General features: G+C 42.5%; 1 protein-coding gene across 2 annotated transcripts in view; it reads left to right on the plus strand.

The window, feature by feature from the left end:
* Nucleotides 1-18,122, plus strand: part of pfkfb4b (6-phosphofructo-2-kinase/fructose-2,6-biphosphatase 4b) — a 65,931-nt gene that overhangs the window by 24,636 nt on the left and 23,173 nt on the right. Inside the window, exons 1-3 of one of the 2 annotated variants that reach the window (XM_034166643.1) lie at nucleotides 2,971-3,156; nucleotides 17,737-17,853; nucleotides 17,954-18,050. In XM_034166643.1, coding sequence (XP_034022534.1) covers nucleotides 2,985-3,156; nucleotides 17,737-17,853; nucleotides 17,954-18,050 — 386 coding nt within the window. In that variant the 5' untranslated portion in view covers nucleotides 2,971-2,984. Of the gene's footprint in view, nucleotides 1-2,970; nucleotides 3,157-17,736; nucleotides 17,854-17,953; nucleotides 18,051-18,122 lie in introns of those variants that run through there. The other variant, XM_034166644.1, reaches the window with a different exon arrangement.

The following is an 18,122-nucleotide window of genomic DNA, read 5'->3' on the forward strand; positions in this document are numbered from 1 at the left end:
TACAGTCTCTGTGACTTCACCTGGCTGTGTGCATTCAGTCTTTTCAGGTGAAGCACCAACACCACCACTTTGAACAGTCTGACCTTGTGCATTTTCAGGTTTCTCATCAACCCTCTCATCAGTGTTGTCAACCATGGTATGCATGTCCCCATAATCTGTTTGTGACTCAGCTGTCTGTGTACCCTTTTCGTTTGTCATCTTAGTTGTGAATTTCACCAACCTATGCTTTTGGACCTTCTCTGTGTCTGGGTAGTACACTAGGTACACCGGGCTGTTTTTATCATAGCCTATGAAAACCCCTTGCTCACAACGAGATTCCATTTTGCCCTTCTCTTGCTTGTAAGCAAAACACGCAGATCCGAATTTCTGTAATTTGGACAGGTTGGGTACATTGCCTGTGAACAGCTCGTATGCTGTCTTCTTTGTGCGCCTATTGTAGCACCTATTCCTCACATATGCGGAGGTCTGAACAGCGTAGTTCCACAAATTATCAGGTAACCCGCTTTCAATCAGTAGGCATCTGCTCATTTCATAGAGTGTTCTCTAACCTCTTTCTGCAGTACCGTTTTGGTGGGGCAAGTAAGGCATAGACGTCTCGTGTCTAATCCTGTTTTTAGTTAACACTGTCTGAAAGTCGTGACATGTAAATTCAGTGCCGTTATCTGAATGGATACACTTGACTTGCCCATAGGGGGCTACATCTGCCAAGAATTTTTCTGTGGCCTTGACTGTGTCACTCTTGGACCTGAGAACGTACACGAACATAGTGCCTGAATAATCATCCTTAAAGGACTGCACATATCGGTACCCTTCCATGCTCTGAGTACGCATGGGGCCTGCTAAATCAGTGTGTACTAGCTCTAGGGGCTTCTTTGCTTTCCTGTCTGGCTCCCTATTTCGTGTCTGTGTGAATTTTCCTTGTGTGCACACCTCACATGACTGATTCAACCCAGATGAACCTCCCTTAATCTCCATGCCCTTCACCACACCTTGTAAATTTTTCACATCCTCATAATTACAATGACCCAATATCTGATGCCAGGTCTGTACATCATGACACACTTTACATTGGTCAGCATCATTCTCAACAGTTGGTAAGTAATACAAGTTACCACTCTCATGTATGTCAAACCTGCGATCGTCTTTGGTGAGTATGCGACTGTCCCCTTTCTCGAAGATCACCGCCGCGCCTCCGTTGGTTGCTTTTGACACTGAGAAGATGTTGTGTGGGTATGAAGGCATGTAGAGTGCATCCTGTAGCTGCGCTCTGCGTTGTTTTCCAGCGCTGTCTAGCAGGTGTATCACCGCGGTTCTTCTCTGTTGCGCCATCCCGCTGCACTTGCTTCCATCCACTAACTCCATGGAGTGGGTGCTTGGCTGGAACGAGTGGTCGAAGCTCTCAAACTTGTTGATGTCGTTCACGATGTGGGAAGTTGCTCCCGCGTCCACCATAATCCCCTTTATCTTTACGTTGCCTGGTGGTCTCTCTCTCTGGACGTACTTGGCCATGAAGAGGGAATCGTGGTCTCCATTTTGCTTCTCCACGAATTTCCTGGCGCCATCTTGCCCATGCCTTTTCTTGCAGAGTGACTCTGCATGCATGGCGTTCTTTTAGTAACCGCACCACACTTTCCTGTAGCATTTTTGCGCCCTGGCCCCTTTGTTCCACACTTGTAGCATGTAATGTGTGCAGCTTCATCTTTTCTGCTACTTTCTGGTTTGCTTTGGCCCTTGCCCTGTCTTGCATGCGTCTTCATCACATTATCTGTATTCGGTTCTGTCATTTTCATTTTCTCCGACTCTTCATAAACTCGCAGCCGTCTCTTGAAGTCGGCGAACGTGACATTATCTTCGTTCTGTGTCACATGCATAGCTAGCAGCTTAAATGAGTCTGGTAGCCCGCCTAGTACCATGGCCACGATCAGTTCATCACTGAGGGTTTCCCCTGCTTCTCTTAATGCTGTAATGATGTTCTCTGCCCTTATCAAATAGTCTGTAACAGTCTCTTTTCCCTCCATTCGTAATTTTGTCAGCGATGTGTACGTTAATGATTCTCGGTTTGCTTTTCCCGGCGTAATGTTCTCTCAGTGTCTTTAGTGCTTTTCTGCCATCTTCAACAGCCTCGTGTCTGATTAGCGAAAGGCTTTTGTTGTCGATTAGCCTTATCAGTTTGGCGTAGCAGTCGGCATTCTTTCGCCGGTCATCGTCGTTTGGCTGAGCTGGTTCTTCTAATATTGTCCCTTTTAGCTTCAGGATGTGTAGGCAACTTAAAAACCGTGTTTCCCACAGGTCGTATTTCTCCTCTGACCCGTCGAACAGCAGCTGTGGTGCTGGAACTCCAGTGGCTCGGCTAGCCATCTTTCACCGTGACCCCGCCAATTTTTCTTCTCAGCTCCAAACTTTACTTTATCGCGTAATACGTCACGCTTAACTAACTTATTACTCACGCTCGCTCATCTTCAGCCCTGGGCCCATAACCTGTTAAGGTGTCCGACTTGCGCAGACTTTGCCTACGTGGTGAATGATAAGCGGAGCGTAGTGTCACAATGATCTTTTATTAAACTTGAGCACAGCCGCTCTTCAGGACATGCTGAACCCAACTTAATAGGATGCATGATTACATCACATCAATGAGACTGATTGGCTGAACCACATTGATAACCTTCCATATCAAAATAAGAGCGTTACAGAATCACGTTTAACACCTGCTGTATGTTATATCTCAGATCACAAGCATTTCTGTATTCAGATATCATCTATCTGAATTTCATTACAGTGAAAGGCGACATTATTTGTTTAAACCATTGCTATCTAATAACCATGTCAGTCCATGGTAATAGAAACAAATCTGTTAGTAGTATGATCCCTGTGAATAATTAAAATCAGACCAATCAATGCGGCGGCACGTCTGAAAGCTTGTGGTTTTTGAGTTGCGCCCGGTGTCCGGTCTTTACGGTAAGGCGGAGCCGCTGCTGCTCGGTGATATGAAGCATCATCTCCACCCTGCAGCATTCACGCTGCTTCCATCCGCGATGTTGGACAACGACGAGCTGATGCTGCAGAGCTTCCCGCGGGAGCTCACGCGCAACCCGCTCAGGAAGATCTGGATCCCGTGCACGAACGGCCTGCCTGACGTGCGCGCAGTGCAGAGACGGGGTAAGGTGGTGTTTGTCATCATTACAAAATTTACCCACCACCTCTCGTTAAACTGCGTCAAAAGGCCGACAGAGACTTTTTGTTTTTGCTCCTTTCCCGCTGTGGTATTTTGTGGTTTATAACATCGATTCGTGTCCTTCTTGATCCAAATGTCACGCACACTGGAGGTAAATTTGAATCACGCATGAGGAAATCGTCGCAACTTTGCTGAGTTGGATTTAAACCATGTGACGCGCATGGGAATGAAAAAACACGGAACGTCAGGCTGATTTACCTCAGTTTATTTTTTGCCGAGTCAAAGTGTTTAAGCTGCACGACGTTTGATTTTCCTCAGACTGATCTTAAATTCTGACGCCGGTGCAAAATCTCCTCTCTCCCACGTCATTTTGGTCGCGGATGTCACGGTGATGGTGCGGGTCCTCCAGACATGAGGCATGCTGGGAAATTTGTTGAGATGTCATGAGTTCAATATTTTCCCCACGTGGCCCTGCAAGATCTAAAGAGCTCTGATTGCATTAATGTTTTTCTATTAATTGCATTTTCCCATTGGCTTACAGCATACAGTACACATATTAAATATCTAAATATATAACACAATGCTAAAATATCCTCAGCTGTATGAGTATTGTGTTCTTTACAATTTGCAGATCTTATTGTCTTTATGTACATGTGATTTCTTAGTTTTTTATTTTTAATAAATTAGTAAAAATAAAAAAATTCATGTCAAGGGGTTTTGAGAGTAGAATTCTGAAGGGAAAAAAATGAATTTCCTCTGTTAGGAATAAGGCTGTAACATAGAATGTGGAAAAAGGGAAGCACTGTGAATACTTTCCGGATGCACCGTAGAGAGGAATTTGACCATGCAGTGCTCTAAAAGTGATCACCAAGATTTTAAACTGAAGTCTGAACTGTATGCAGATCCAATGCAAAGATGACAGAACGGGTGTCACATGAGACCTCTTAAAGGACCTTTTAAGAAGCATTGTAGCCACATTCTGGACCATTTGTAAGCAATCTGGGGAAGACTTACTGAGGCTAAAGAACAGTGAATTACAGTAATCTAAATGTGACAAAATAAATGCACGGATAATCATTTCCAGCTCACCTTAAACACATTGTGTCTAAGGCGGGCATTGTTCTGCAAATGGAAGAAAGAAGTTTGCTAACATGCCATCTTGTGCTAAACATGTTTTCTACTCTCTGTTGAGGTAGAATATTCACTGTTACGTTTAAATTATTTTGAAGTTTTATTGGTGAAATATTTATCTTTTTAAGTCTCTGTAATTTAACATTGTGATTATTACATTTTGTGTTTTTTATCTGTTTTTATATCTTGTTTTGATTTATACCCAAGGCTAAAATATGGCCATCAGGTATTTCGAAAGCTTTTTGTCTTTTCATCTGTCTGTCTGTCTGTGCTCAGCATAAGTCCAGTCCTATTACTGCCAGAGTGTTGAAATGCACAGGGAACATTCTTGGGACACAGACCTTGGACAAGTTCAAAGATGGCTAACCTTGATGTATTTTAAGAGGTTAAAAAGTCACATTCTGTTTAAATCTGAATGTGGAATTTACAAAACAATATTAAAAGGTTGATGATGTATTCAGTGATCTCTCCCACAACATTTTTTTCCCTATAGTATCTGTGACATCATAACATGCAAATTAGATGATGATGTAATTTAGTGACTTCTGACGACTTTTAGGACAGCCAATAGCTGCTTTTCCTACTGAGGAGTTGGCAACACTGTTCCAGCGTTTCAAAGCCATGTAAACAATGGCTAGCGAGGATGTGGATGGTACAGATTCATCGAGTTCACAAGTGATTATGACGATGACATGTACTCCCAAGTTGAGAGGGTTATCTAGAAGAGGTGTAGCACCTGTGATGGACTTCTGCCGTGCCCCGATGTTGTCTTGTTGCCCATACTTCACGAGGTGCGTTTACATTGTGCCCTAAACCGGAACGTTGCTGAAAACCGACCTCGTGCACTGTGAGACAGCGCGAGATTCACAACTATGAAACAGCGAATGGATTTAAATTTGTCTCATTAAGGGTGATCTGCAAATATTTCTTGATTTCCATAGCATGAACAAATGATGATTTGATTTGAACATGTACAAATTGTACATAAAGCGTTCGCCGCAACGAATAATGAGCCACGCATGGGTGTGTCAGCGATTAGTCAAAGAATGATCCACTTTTTAAGTTATCACGTATCCACTACTAAGGCGGCTCTATGTGCCTCTTTATACCTCACATGTGCCAGGTATCAGCCAGTGGTGGGCACAGTACTGCTAATCTGCTAATTATCGAAGATCATGTTTTCATTATCGGATTAGCTTTTCAGATAACTTTGAAAACCATTATCGGACTAATTATCTTCTGATAAGTTTTGGTCCAATCATTTTTAGACCGTTAACATATTTTTGCAGACGTGGTAAACAAAGCTGAATAGTTACAAACATCTATGAAATCTAAAATCAGTTAAGCACCTACCTGTTAAGTGTTTTATAGTAGATGCGCAGTTCTATCCTCCATAAACAGAGAAGAGCTGGTTCTAGAAGAAACCGCTCTATCCTCTGCAGGAAAAGGAGAATTGGTCACAAAAAAGAAAAAAGACTAATTTCTTTTGACCCCATACTGATACACTGGCAATATCACCCAAGTCATCCAGAGGCATATAGTTTTAAGTTATGGTTAAAATTTTAACCAAACTAATTTCGGACAAGTTATTTAAATTAATGTCACATCTGAAGTTTTATAAAGTGAAAATATCAGATATATATGAGGTCTGTTAGAAAAGTATCCAACCTTTTTATTTTTTTCAAAAACCATATGGATTTGAATCACGTGTGATTGCACCAGCCAAGCTTGAACCATGACAAAAACTCCTGTGACAGTGGAATGTGCCGTTCATTTCCAAACTGGACGCTGTGTTTTATCCGGGACATCGTCTGACTAGCACAGGAATTGCGGAAGACGTGGACATCAGCACTTTTTCGGCACATTGAGACAGACGTGCGGAGGAATTCCGCGCGTCGCGGCGGTGCCGCATGGAGCAAAGCAACGCCATGATGAAGCCTCACAGGACATGTTCTGGCATGCCCAGGCTCATCCACAATTTCTTGGATAGTCACATGACTGAAAATCCACAGAAAGCCGTCTGAAAGCCATCTCAAAGCCGTCCTGTGAGACCAACACGGAGGTGGTTTTGTGCCGCGCCATGAACGGCTCTGTGGCGCATCCCTCCGCTTCTCTTTCCATGAAAAAAACTCCTGTAACAGTGGAATGTGCCGAAAAAGTACTGATGTCCACGTCTCCTGCCATTTTTGTGTAAGTCAGACGACGTCCCGGATCAACAAAGCCTTCACGTTGGATATGATCTGGTTGATTCAGCCTGTCGATCAGCGCTCGGAACGCGGCGCGCTCTCAGCAGCTGTGGCCGGTCTTTAAACCGGCTGGAGCACTCCTTAATCTGTGTAATCCCCATAAAATCGTCCCTGAAAGCCATCTGAATTTTCCGAATGGTGTCCACCTGGAGGTCTCTCACAGTTTCTGGAAAAAATTGATGCAGCAAAGCTCCAAATCGTTCAGACATTTATTTGCAATAAAAATCCGACGAGAGGGGTGGACCACTGCTCACACAAAGCCTGCTCACAGGTGAATGATGCAACCGACAGGCGTGAAAAAACTCACGCATGCGCACGGAGGTTCAAGCTTGGCAGATGCAATCACACGTGATTCAAATCCATATGGTTTTTGAAAAAATAAAAAGGTCGGATACTTTTCTAACAGACCTCGTATATTTTAGTTTTAAAGTAATGCACTAAGTTTGAAGGGTTTAGTGTGGACATAGTGTGCCCAAGTGCATTATGGATACCTCAGTACATTCACGACAGAAGAAATGCATTTGAGATGCTTTGATCAGGCTCCGCACGGACAACAGCATTAAACTCTTTGTATATTGTGCTTAAAACTCTAGTGAATATATTCTCTGGGTTTATAGCTCCATTATTTTCAGTTGGAATTATTGCAATAGATTCCTGTTTGCGCTTTGGAGTCCTGCTTATGTCAGACACTGTCTGTCGTCTTTGTTTCAGAGTAATATATATAAGATGTCTGAAATACAGTTTACGTTTATTAAATTCCACGCATCTTAAACGTACCAGACATGGATTATCTGGAATTTTGTTTTGGCAAGTTTTCACGGTCTCTGCTGCCATCTACTGGCCAGTAGTGTTCATGGCAGTATTTGCCCTAGTACTGAGCGTCCAGTAGTTGGCAGTGTTCTGTTTATTTTGACAGCAGTTACACTCAACAAAAATATAAACGCAACACTTTTGGTTTTGCTCCCATTTTGTATGAGATGAACTCAAAGATCTAAAACTTTTTCCACATACACAATATCACCATTTCCCTCAAATATTGTTCACAAACCAGTCTAAATCTGTGATAGTGAGCACTTCTCCTTTGCTAAGATAATCCATCCCACCTCACAGGTGTGCCATACCAAGATGCTGATTAGACACCATGATTAGTGCACAGGTGTGCCTTAGACTGCCCACAATAAAAGGCCACTCTGAAAGGTGCAGTTTTGTTTTATTGGGGGGGGATACCAGTCAGTATCTGGTGTGACCACCATTTGCCTCATGCAGTGCAACACATCTCCTTCGCATAGAGTTGATCAGGTTGTCAATTGTGGCCTGTGGAATGTTGGTCCACACCTCTTTAATGGCTGTGCGAAGTTGCTGGATATTGGCAGGAACTGGTACACGCTGTCGTATACGCCGGTCCAGAGCATCCCAAACATGCTCAATGGGTGACATGTCCGGTGAGTATGCCAGCCATGCAAGAACTGGGACATTTTCAGCTTCCAAGAATTGTGTACAGATCCTTGCAACATGGGGCAGTGCATTATCCTGCTGCAACATGAGGTGATGTTCTTGGATGTATGGCACAACAATGGGCCTCAGGATCTCGTCATGGTATCTCTGTGCATTCAAAATGCCATCAATAAAATGCACCTGTGTTCTTCGTCCATAACAGATGCCTGCCCATACCATAACCCCACCACCACCATGGGCCACTCGATCCACAACATTGACATCAGAAAACCGCTCACCCACATGACACCACACACGCTGTCTGCCATCTGCCCTGGACAGTGTGAACCAGGATTCATCCGTGAAGAGAACACCTCTCCAACGTGCCAAACGCCAGTGAATATGAGCATTTGTCCACTCAAGTCGGTTATGACGATGAACTGGAGTCAGGTCGAGACCCCGATGAGGACAACGAGCATGCAGATGAGCTTCCCTGAGACGGTTTCTGACAGTTTGTGCAGAAATTCTTTGGTTATGCAAACCGATTGTTTCAGCAGCTGTCCGAGTGGCTAGTCTCAGAGGATCTTGGAGGTGAACATGCTGGATGTGGAGGTCCTGGGCTGGTGTGGTTACAAGTGGTCTGCAGTTGTGAGGCTGGTTGGATGTACTGCCAAACCAAAACCAAAAGTGTTGCATTTATATTTTTGTTGAGTGTATATCAGACGGTTATCTAATTACAACTTGGCTTTTTTTTTTTTTTTTTTGAAAATGCCTTTTTTTTTTATATAATTTAAAAAAAATGGCATATTTTACAAAAGCACATTTATCTGTAACACATACACACGACACACCTCACATTAATGTGTTGATTTACATAGAATGAATGAGTCAACCAATCAGTGTTAGCAGAGGCACATTTTACCCATAATTCTTTGCTATTTGTCTGTTTTTGTTACAAAACTTCAGAATCAGTGCATTATTCAACATTAAAAGATATACGTTATATTTTAACTTTGTACAAATTATAGAATTGACATTAATGGAGTTATTCTATCAGTATTAATTTTATTTATAAACCAAACCATAAGTCAGCACTGCTTTATTTTCCAAGATCTGTGCCTCACGGCAACGCTGTCATTGAGTAGAGAGTTGACTTTCGCTGCTCCTCTCAACTGCTTCGCTGCTGGAAGCTATGTAATAAACAGGAGCTTCCAGCAGGGAGCAGGGCACTCAAAGACAGAAGCGCTGACTCATTGTTGGGTCTGTAGTCACCTTTGATGCTACCAGAAGTGATTGTGGTGTTAAAATTCAAAATCAGCTTGTTAGTATTTGCAAGTGTACTGGAGACAATACTGGTATTTATCGGTTATCTGTAGCTTCTGATAAAATGTTGGGTGGTTTATCAGTTTAGCTTTATAAAAGATAACAGATAATCAGCTAACTGAAAAGTTATCAAAGCTAATTTTTTGGTTAGCTGTGCCCACCACTGCTATCAGCCTCTACTGAGCCACGACCAACCTGTCATTTGAGCCCCATCCAGCCTCGAATGGCTCATGTCGCCGCATATGATCCACATCAAGTCGCGTATGATCCATGTAGCGCCATGTAATTTTTAATTAATTTTTAATTTTATTTTCATTTATATAGCGCTAAATCACAACAGAGTTGCCTCAAAGAGCTTCACACAGGTAAGGTCTAACTTTACCAACCCCCAGAGCAACAGTGGTAAGAAAAAACTCCCTCTGAGGAAGAAACCTCAAGCAGACCAGACTCAAAGGGGTGACCGTCTGCTTGGGCCATGCTAAAAACATAAATTACAGAACAGTTCACAGAACAATTCACGGACAAATATACAAGAAATGCTATTGGCGCACAGGACAGGAGGATCGCCAACATGAACACAACTCCCATCTCTGGATGGAGCTGCACCTTAAACAGAGAGAAAAAACAGAATCGGGCATCAGAAAGACAAAAAATACTGTATAATTTGCCAGCATTAAACAACAAGAAAAACAGAAATACTAAGGTGATCACTGGCCGCTAGCCCTAAACTTCACTAAAAGACCCAGAATTTAGGTAAAGTTGAGGCCGAGTAAAAAGCGTAAAACAAAACCAGTATGCTAGCCATATGAAATGGAAAATAAGTGCGTCTTAAGTCTGGACTTGAAAGTCTCCACAGAATCTGACTGTTTTATTGACGCAGGGAGATCATTCCACAGAACAGGGGCACGATAAGGGAAAGCTCTGTGACCCGCAGATGTCTTATTCACCTTAGAGACACAAAGTAGTCCTGCACCCTGAGAACGTAAAGCCCGGGCTGCTACGTAAGGTTTAATTAGGTCAGCTAGGTAGGGAGGTGCCAGTCCATGAATAATTTTATAGGTTAGTAGCAGAACCTTAAAATCTGATCTCACTGGGATAGGAAGCCAGTGAAGGGATGCTAAAATGGGTGTAATGTGATCGAACTTTCTGCTTCGTGTTTAAAGTCTGGCTGTAGCATTTTGAACCAATTGGAGACCCCTAATGCTAGACTGTGGTAAACCAGAAAATAGAACATTGCAGTAGTCCAATCTAGAAGAGATAAATGCATGGATCAGGGTCTCAACATCAGCCATAGACAAGATGGTACGAATCTTCGCTACATTTCGCAGGTGGAAGAAAGCAGTCCTAGTAATATTTCTAATGTGGAGGCCAAAGGACAACGAAGGATCAGAAATTACCCCAAGGTTCCTCACTTTGTCAGTGTGATGTATGACACATGAGCCGAGGCTGTTAACTGGTCAAATTGATGCCGATGTCTCACTGGACCAAGAACCATCATTTCAGACTTATCAGAGTTTAAAAGTAGGAAGTTTCTAGACATCCAACTTCTCACTGCTGCAAGGCAATCTTCTAAGGATCTTATGTGAACGAGATTACCAGCAGTTATCAGCATGTATAACTGAGTATCATCTGCATAGCATAACATTTAGGAACAGATCCAGAAGTTAAAGAAAGATTAATAATTTCCAGCACAGTCGGCCCAAGAGTAGGCGACAGGTCCTTAAACAGTTTTGTTGGTATAGGATCAAATAAACAGGTTGTGCTTTTTGTTGACATTATGAGTTTTGTCAGCATGCCTAGTGAGATACTGTCAAATTCTGTAAATGTAGGTAATACCTCAGTAGTGGCGCCCACATCAATAGCAGGGTGTAGTGGCTGGATTAAGGCATGCCGGGATATGTTTAACCTGATGTCTTCTATTTTCTTCCCAAAGTAATCCAGGAAATCTTGTGCTGTAAAAGGAGAGCGAACTACAGGTGGTTGTCCATGCAAAAGTGTTGCCACCGTGTCGAACAAGAACTTTGAGTTATGTTTGTTTTTGTTGATCAAATCAGAGTAGTAAGTCCACTTTGTAGCCAATAATGCATGCTTATAGTCTAAGATAGCATCAGGCCATGCAAGGTGAAATACTTCGAATTTTGAACGACGCCATTTCCGTTCTAGACCTCTTTCTTTATGCTTGAGGTCACGCAGATAATCATTGAACCAAGGTGACTGTGATTTGGGGGAGCACGGTTTTAACACAGGTGGTGCAATCATGTCGAGTGTAGTTTTGAGCACTGAGTTTAAACTATTCACAAGTCTGTTTACTGTCTGGGTATTTGTCAAATGTGAAGCTAAGAAATCAGACAGTCTAGCTTCGAGTTCAGTCTTAGTTGAGGAGTTGATGCATCGCCGTACTGATATATAAGGTTGTTGTTCCACTAAACACAGCAGCGCAACTGTAAACTTAATAAGTGAGTGATCAGACACCACTGATGTAAGAGGCATGATGTCAATATTTGTGACAACAATACCACGTGTGAGAACCAGATCCAGGGTATTTCCACTAATGTGCGTCGAATCCCGAATGCATTGCCGAAATCCTAATGCATCCACAATTTCCATAAATGATTTGCAGAGGGGATCAGAAGGCTTATTTATATGAATGTTAAAGTCACCAATGATCAGAATGTTATCTACACTAGTTGACAAGTTAGAGATGAATGCACAAAATTCATCTAAGAATTTAGAATATGGGCCAGGAGGCCTATATACAGTGACAAAGTAATACAACTGATTTTTATTCTTCTGACCTTGGCAATGTGTAATATCCTGAGCAGAGTGGAGAATCAGATGCTTAAACGAGTGATATTTGTAACCTCCAACAGCTAATAAGCTAAACCTAGATTTATAAATAAGAGCAACACCCTCGCCTTGCTTCGCATCACGAGGGACGCGACTAAATGTATATGCTGGTGGGCAGGCCTCATTTAAGGGGAGGACAGCTGTAGGTTTAAGCCAGGTTTCACTTAGCCCAATCATATCTAAGTCATGATCAATTATTAGATCATTTATCAACAGTGATTTTGAGGACAGTGATCTTATGTTAATGAGACCCAGTCTAAGGACCTCAGTGGGGTTGACAGTTGAACTGTTTGGGTTTAGGGGTGGTTCCAGAGTAGCATATATAAGATGCCTAGAAGTAGGTTTAGGTTTAAGACATTCCACGCACGTTGTAGGTAGCAGACACAAAATCTTTGCTATTGTTGGAACAACCACTCGGCCATCCTCAAATTCAACATCATTCAATATAGTAATGGGTATTAAGTTTGGAAAGCATATCCCTCTGTGATTTTTATGGACATGATTACGGAAGCAGGCCACAGTCTCAACTTGTTGAAATTCCCTCTCTGGCAAATAAACTGCACTATCACCATAGTGGATTTTCTGCACTAAATTCCTCGCTAAGCTAATGGATTCCACACCCACATTTGTCATAAGCCTTGCAGGGTCTCTAATAATCTGCTCCATGGCCTGCTGTAGATTATTAATGTTACCCTCCCTGTAGAGCTCTATCTATGTTCGCAGACAAGATGGCGGCGCCTTCCCCAGTAGGGTGGAGGCCATCCGGCATCAGCAAGCCATGGCGATCCCAGAACGAAGGCCAGTTTTCAATAAAGCTAAAGCCTTGCTGTCTACACTGCACCAGCCACCTATTTAACGACGTCAGCCTGCTAAATGCCTCATCAGTACCCCGGGAGGGGAGGGGACCAGAGACTATTAATCAATGCCGACACATCTTTCTCGCAAGGTCACAAGTCCTCTCTATGTCCATTTTTGTGACCTCTGAGTGCTTCATCCTGATATCATTGGTGCCAACGTGAATAACTATGTGACTATATCTCATGTCATGTTCCTTCATCTGTCTTCCCTTTGCAGCGTCAGCACCCTAAGATGAGATGCAATGTCGGGAGCTCTGGCCCCAGGAATACATTTAATGTCAGCAGGCGTCTGTAACCTGACTTTGCGGGTGATAGAATCCCCTATCACTAAAGTCTGGTGTTTCGGCCTGGAGACAGGAGTGAAAGTCACTTGTGGGCTCAGAGAATTCACATCTGGCAAATCCAAGGGGGAGAACCGATTCACAGTTCGCACTGGTGAGTGTGATCGGGGTGCCACAACCAGGCACCAAGCCCTACGGGGCTTCCTCCATCTAGCCACAGTCCGAAAGCCGTGCTCCACAGCCGGCATTTCTAAGCTGATGCTAATGGGCTCGCTAGCCGGCCCAACACTAACTTCATCTGGAGTGCCCGTAACATCTAACTCCACTGCGCTAAGAAGCTGCTCTAACTTACACACACGGCTCTCTAAGAGAGCCACCCTATCTTCCAACATCACGCAGGATTTACGGAGGGTGTAAAGTAGAATTAGTAGTGTACTTTGTGCACTAAGAAATTCAAGAATGCAGCCAAGCAAACATGAGCTAACCAATAATGGATAAGCTAACCACTCCTAAGGCTCACACAGATGCAAATAAATTTATTAAAATTCACAGCAGTTACACTGAAAAACTAACAGAGGTATTAAACAGGTAAAAACGCAGCAGCTATAAAATACACTAAACAGTTAATTAACTAACAGGAGTGTAAAAAAATGAAATGAAAAAATTGACGGGGGTCCAAAATAGCTAACGCTAGCTAACCGCTAGCGAAAATGCTAGCCGCTCCTAAGATTTTACACAGGAGTAAAATAATTGCTTAAAATCCACAGCAGTTCAACTGAAAAACTAACAGAAGTATTAAATGGGTAGAAAAGAAACGGATATAAAAAGTAACAACGGAGAGGGAAGGGGTCGACCTAGCTAGCGAATGCTAACTGCTAGTGATTAACAACAGGACTGTTGTTAAATAATGTTCAGAGTAGATACAATTATAACCAGAAGAGTGCTAAACAGAAATAAAAGAAGCGTATACAACCGTGTGAAGTTCAGAGTGGCGTCACAGCAACAAACAATCTGTCAGAAGCAAGTTGCAATGTAACGTGATGTTGGTGCACCTTTAGGCATGGGTTTGGTCCAAACCTTCAGCCCTCTCACACTTGGTCTCTTTAAAGTGTAGGTTTTCAATTCACAGCATCCATTCAAAATGTTGTCACATTTTCTTAAACACAGTCCAAAAAAAACAGTCCTGCTGGTGTGTGCCATGCGCCAGGCTGCTGTTCATCTGTGTTCCAGAGTCCTTAAATGCAGCAGACCAGCTAGAACTGAACCATGGGTTCCTTGACAGTCGCCTCTGTGCTTCCTCTCGCTGGCTATTTCTTCCGCGGCTTACGGTCATTTTGACACTGTGATCCAACTTTTAACTTTGTGTTTGTCTGTTAATGTCTGCAAAATCGCTCTTTTGTGCGCGCTGGTGTTCTGCATTCCTGGACAGTTGCCTCTGTGCTCCTTCTCGCTGGTTCCCTTTCCATCCGCGGCTATGCTGGCATTATTTTCTCAGATGCTTTAAACACATAGTCATTTTGAACTTTGTGTCCGTCCGTTATTGACTGCAAAATTGCGTTTAGAGTGTGAGTCTTGGCGTCAGTGTGCACACACAGCAGAGCTTATCTGGTCCATTAACATGTTAAATTTATCATAAACATACTTTTACAGCTGATTATATAGAAGGAATGAACATGCGACTGTTTTACCAAGCTATTACAATAAAACAGAGAGAGAGAGAGAGGATTAATCCACTACAAAGTAATTATTTTATATACAGCGTCTGGTGCACAAAGCAGGTGGAATTGTAGTGCACAAGAACGCTCTGGAGTAGGGGTGCGTGGTATATCCGGTAGACTGTATAAATTATATAAATTTGGCATACGGTAGAGATTTGGACTCCACTGAAAAGTCAGGTTTGGATTTACAGAGGCTGTGCAGAGAGACAGGAGGCGACACACTTTGTGTCGCTGGACACTGTTTAAGTCCCGCCGTGAGCGTGCACGCAGTATGTCTCCATGACGTGGTTTTTTTACAGGCTGGACATGCAGATGGATTTTTTTTTTTTTTTTTTTTTTTTTTACATTAGGAAAAAGTCTGAATACGTTATTTTTAAGAGATAATTGACTTTCTATCTAACCATGAGAGAACTCTGTGAGGAGCGCCGCAAACCCGGCTGGCGATCGCATGCGATCCCTGCGTGGGGACTCCTTTGGTGGAGCGGACTTTGGAAATCACAAGTGGATGACTGTTTAGGTTTTGTTTTTTTTTTCTTCTCAGTGGAGCTGGTAGGGTTTATTTTTACATTACTTTGAGTGTCTGTCTTGATGTGAGACTGTTCTGTAATGGAGCAGCGCGCACCGCATTCATGCAGTGTGCTTGTGCACTAAATGTTTGCACAGTGGAAAACGCCTCCTTTTACTGTGACTGCATCAAAATGAACAGTTATCACTTTAAAAAATGAGTCATCATAACACCACAGCACATTTCTATAAACTTTGTAATTCATCTATGGTTCTGTTTTTAATGTTAGCAGCATTCAAGTGCATGGTTTCCTCTAAGAAACGCTGTCGGAAACACTCGGAAATGTTCTGATTTCAGTGCGACATGTCCTTTAAAACATAGAAGAATGGAAATAATGCATGCAACTGTCCAGCACCAAAATCTCAAAGTGTGTCTTGGTACGTGAATAATTTTGAATTCCGTTCTGCCATTTTCTCCATAAAAGCCTCCCTGTTCACTGTCACAGAGGCTGCAGTATCATTCTCAGCCTCTTATCTGATCGATCCCACAGCAGACAGCGTAGATTGAGTCGGCTGTGCACCTGCCTCCATGACGCTTGGCACCGGCCTGCGTCCTCCCCAGACGGCCCGGCAATTGCTGTGTCCCCGCCAAGACGAAACAAAAATGCAGAGATCTGGCTTCATGTAAGGCTTGTTGTGTCATCTGGATGTAAACAGGATAAAATAGAGTTGAAGTTGTTTATGTGAAATTTCCTGCAAAAGCAGGTTTGCGTGCCGTTAGGTTACCACCAAGTCTACCGCTAAACATCACGAGATGACACTATACTATAGTGGCGCTAGATGGCAGTATGACGGCGTGGCGCTGTTGTTCCATTGTCTGGGGAGAACCCTGATATCTGCTTCTGATACCAACATAATTCATGGATCGGAAATTTCCGATACAACCGACAGAGCTTTTTGATCCAGGAAAACTCTGTGAAATATGCTGCTGTGTTAGCTGCAGAGCGAAGGGAGGGGGGTGTTTTGAACAGAGGTGTGTGTCTCACTGAGTTGAGGAGTGTTGTAATGTGAGACGCCTCCATTCGTGCAGTCTCTTCTGCAGTTAGCAGCCAGCTAGCAGGCAAGCATTGAGAGTTCTGTCGCTGACATGTCCGCTGAACACCGCAAAGCTAAGACAGCAAGATGCAATGTTTGCAAAGCCGTTGTTTATTTCAGTGGACGCTCCAGGCGGAGGCGTTATCGCAGCCTGAATCAAACATTTGAGAAAGCACCACATTAGATAATGCAAGGATTTTTAAACTGGGAGCAGAAAGTCAAAATCAGCCAGGGAATGACTACTTACCCAGACTGACTTCAAATATGAGTAAATTAAGTACTTTAATTTATTTGTTTTTGGTGGTTTCTTGTTGCGTTTTGGAAATGAGGAAATACCTCAGTCCTGAAAACAGTTCATGTGTTCAGAGTGGGTGTACCATCTGGTGTTCAAGAGATGAAACTTCAACCACTGACCCAACAATAAATAAATGTACTTAATTCTTCCACCGAAACATCAAATCGAGGCTTGCATTTTAGATGTGCCTTCTGGCAAATTGTTGCTGTAGTTTTGAGATCTGCACAATAAATATTCTCAAAATTACATTACATCTATTTTCGCCGCTGTTGTTGCTGTAAAAATTATATATATTATCAATTTTGCTTTGCTGAGGGACTAAATAACCCATTAATAAACTTGAAAAAAATCTTAAAAAAAAAAACTCTTTTTATGAATTGAGAATGTAATTATCAGTCATCATGCCTTATCAATGTATCATGTCTACCTGTTCCCATCCTTATTGTCAGCCATTTATTTCCTTATTTCTCTTCAGAGTTCTGATTTAAAAAGTGCAGTAAGCATGTTATAATTGAAAATGTGCAATTTTTTTGTTAGGTGGTTCACTGTTTTTCCTTTGAAAGATGTATCATTGACACATCATATGCACTTGGGGACAATCCCTAGTAATTTGTCATAGTTCCGCAGTAGTCTTTGCAGCAGGTGCTCTCACTGTCTAGTCCGCTAGTAATTTGTCATAGTTCCACAGTAGTCTTTGCAGCAGGTGCTCTCACTGTCTAGTTTAATTATGAGTCAATTATGAGAATGAAATACTTGCTGGCAAGCTATGCACAGAATTTTTATATGCAGAATTAGTAATTTCATGACATTTTCTGTCTTTCTTTCTCATTCAGTGTGTATGACAAACTGTCCCACACTCATCGTGACTGTTGGACTCCCAGCTCGAGGGAAGACTTACATTTCCAAGAAGCTGACTCGCTACCTGAACTGGATAGGGGTGCCAACCAAAGGTAAGAACACCCACCATCACAAGTGTTGACATTAGAAACTACGTTAGAAACATTATACTCTGATGTTGCTTAAAAAAATTTACATTTATATCTGGCACAGAGTTCAATGTTGGCCAGTACCGGAGGGAGTGTCTGAAAATCTACAAGTCCTTTGAGTTTTTCAGTCCAGATAATGAGGAAGGCTTAAAAATCAGACGGTGAGTCTCGTATAACTTTTATAATTAGTACTTGTCACCTTCTCATTTCATTTTATCATCCAAACAAGTAGT

Source organism: Thalassophryne amazonica, chromosome 3, assembly GCF_902500255.1.
Source record: "Thalassophryne amazonica chromosome 3, fThaAma1.1, whole genome shotgun sequence".
Classification (NCBI taxonomy): domain Eukaryota; kingdom Metazoa; phylum Chordata; class Actinopteri; order Batrachoidiformes; family Batrachoididae; genus Thalassophryne; species Thalassophryne amazonica.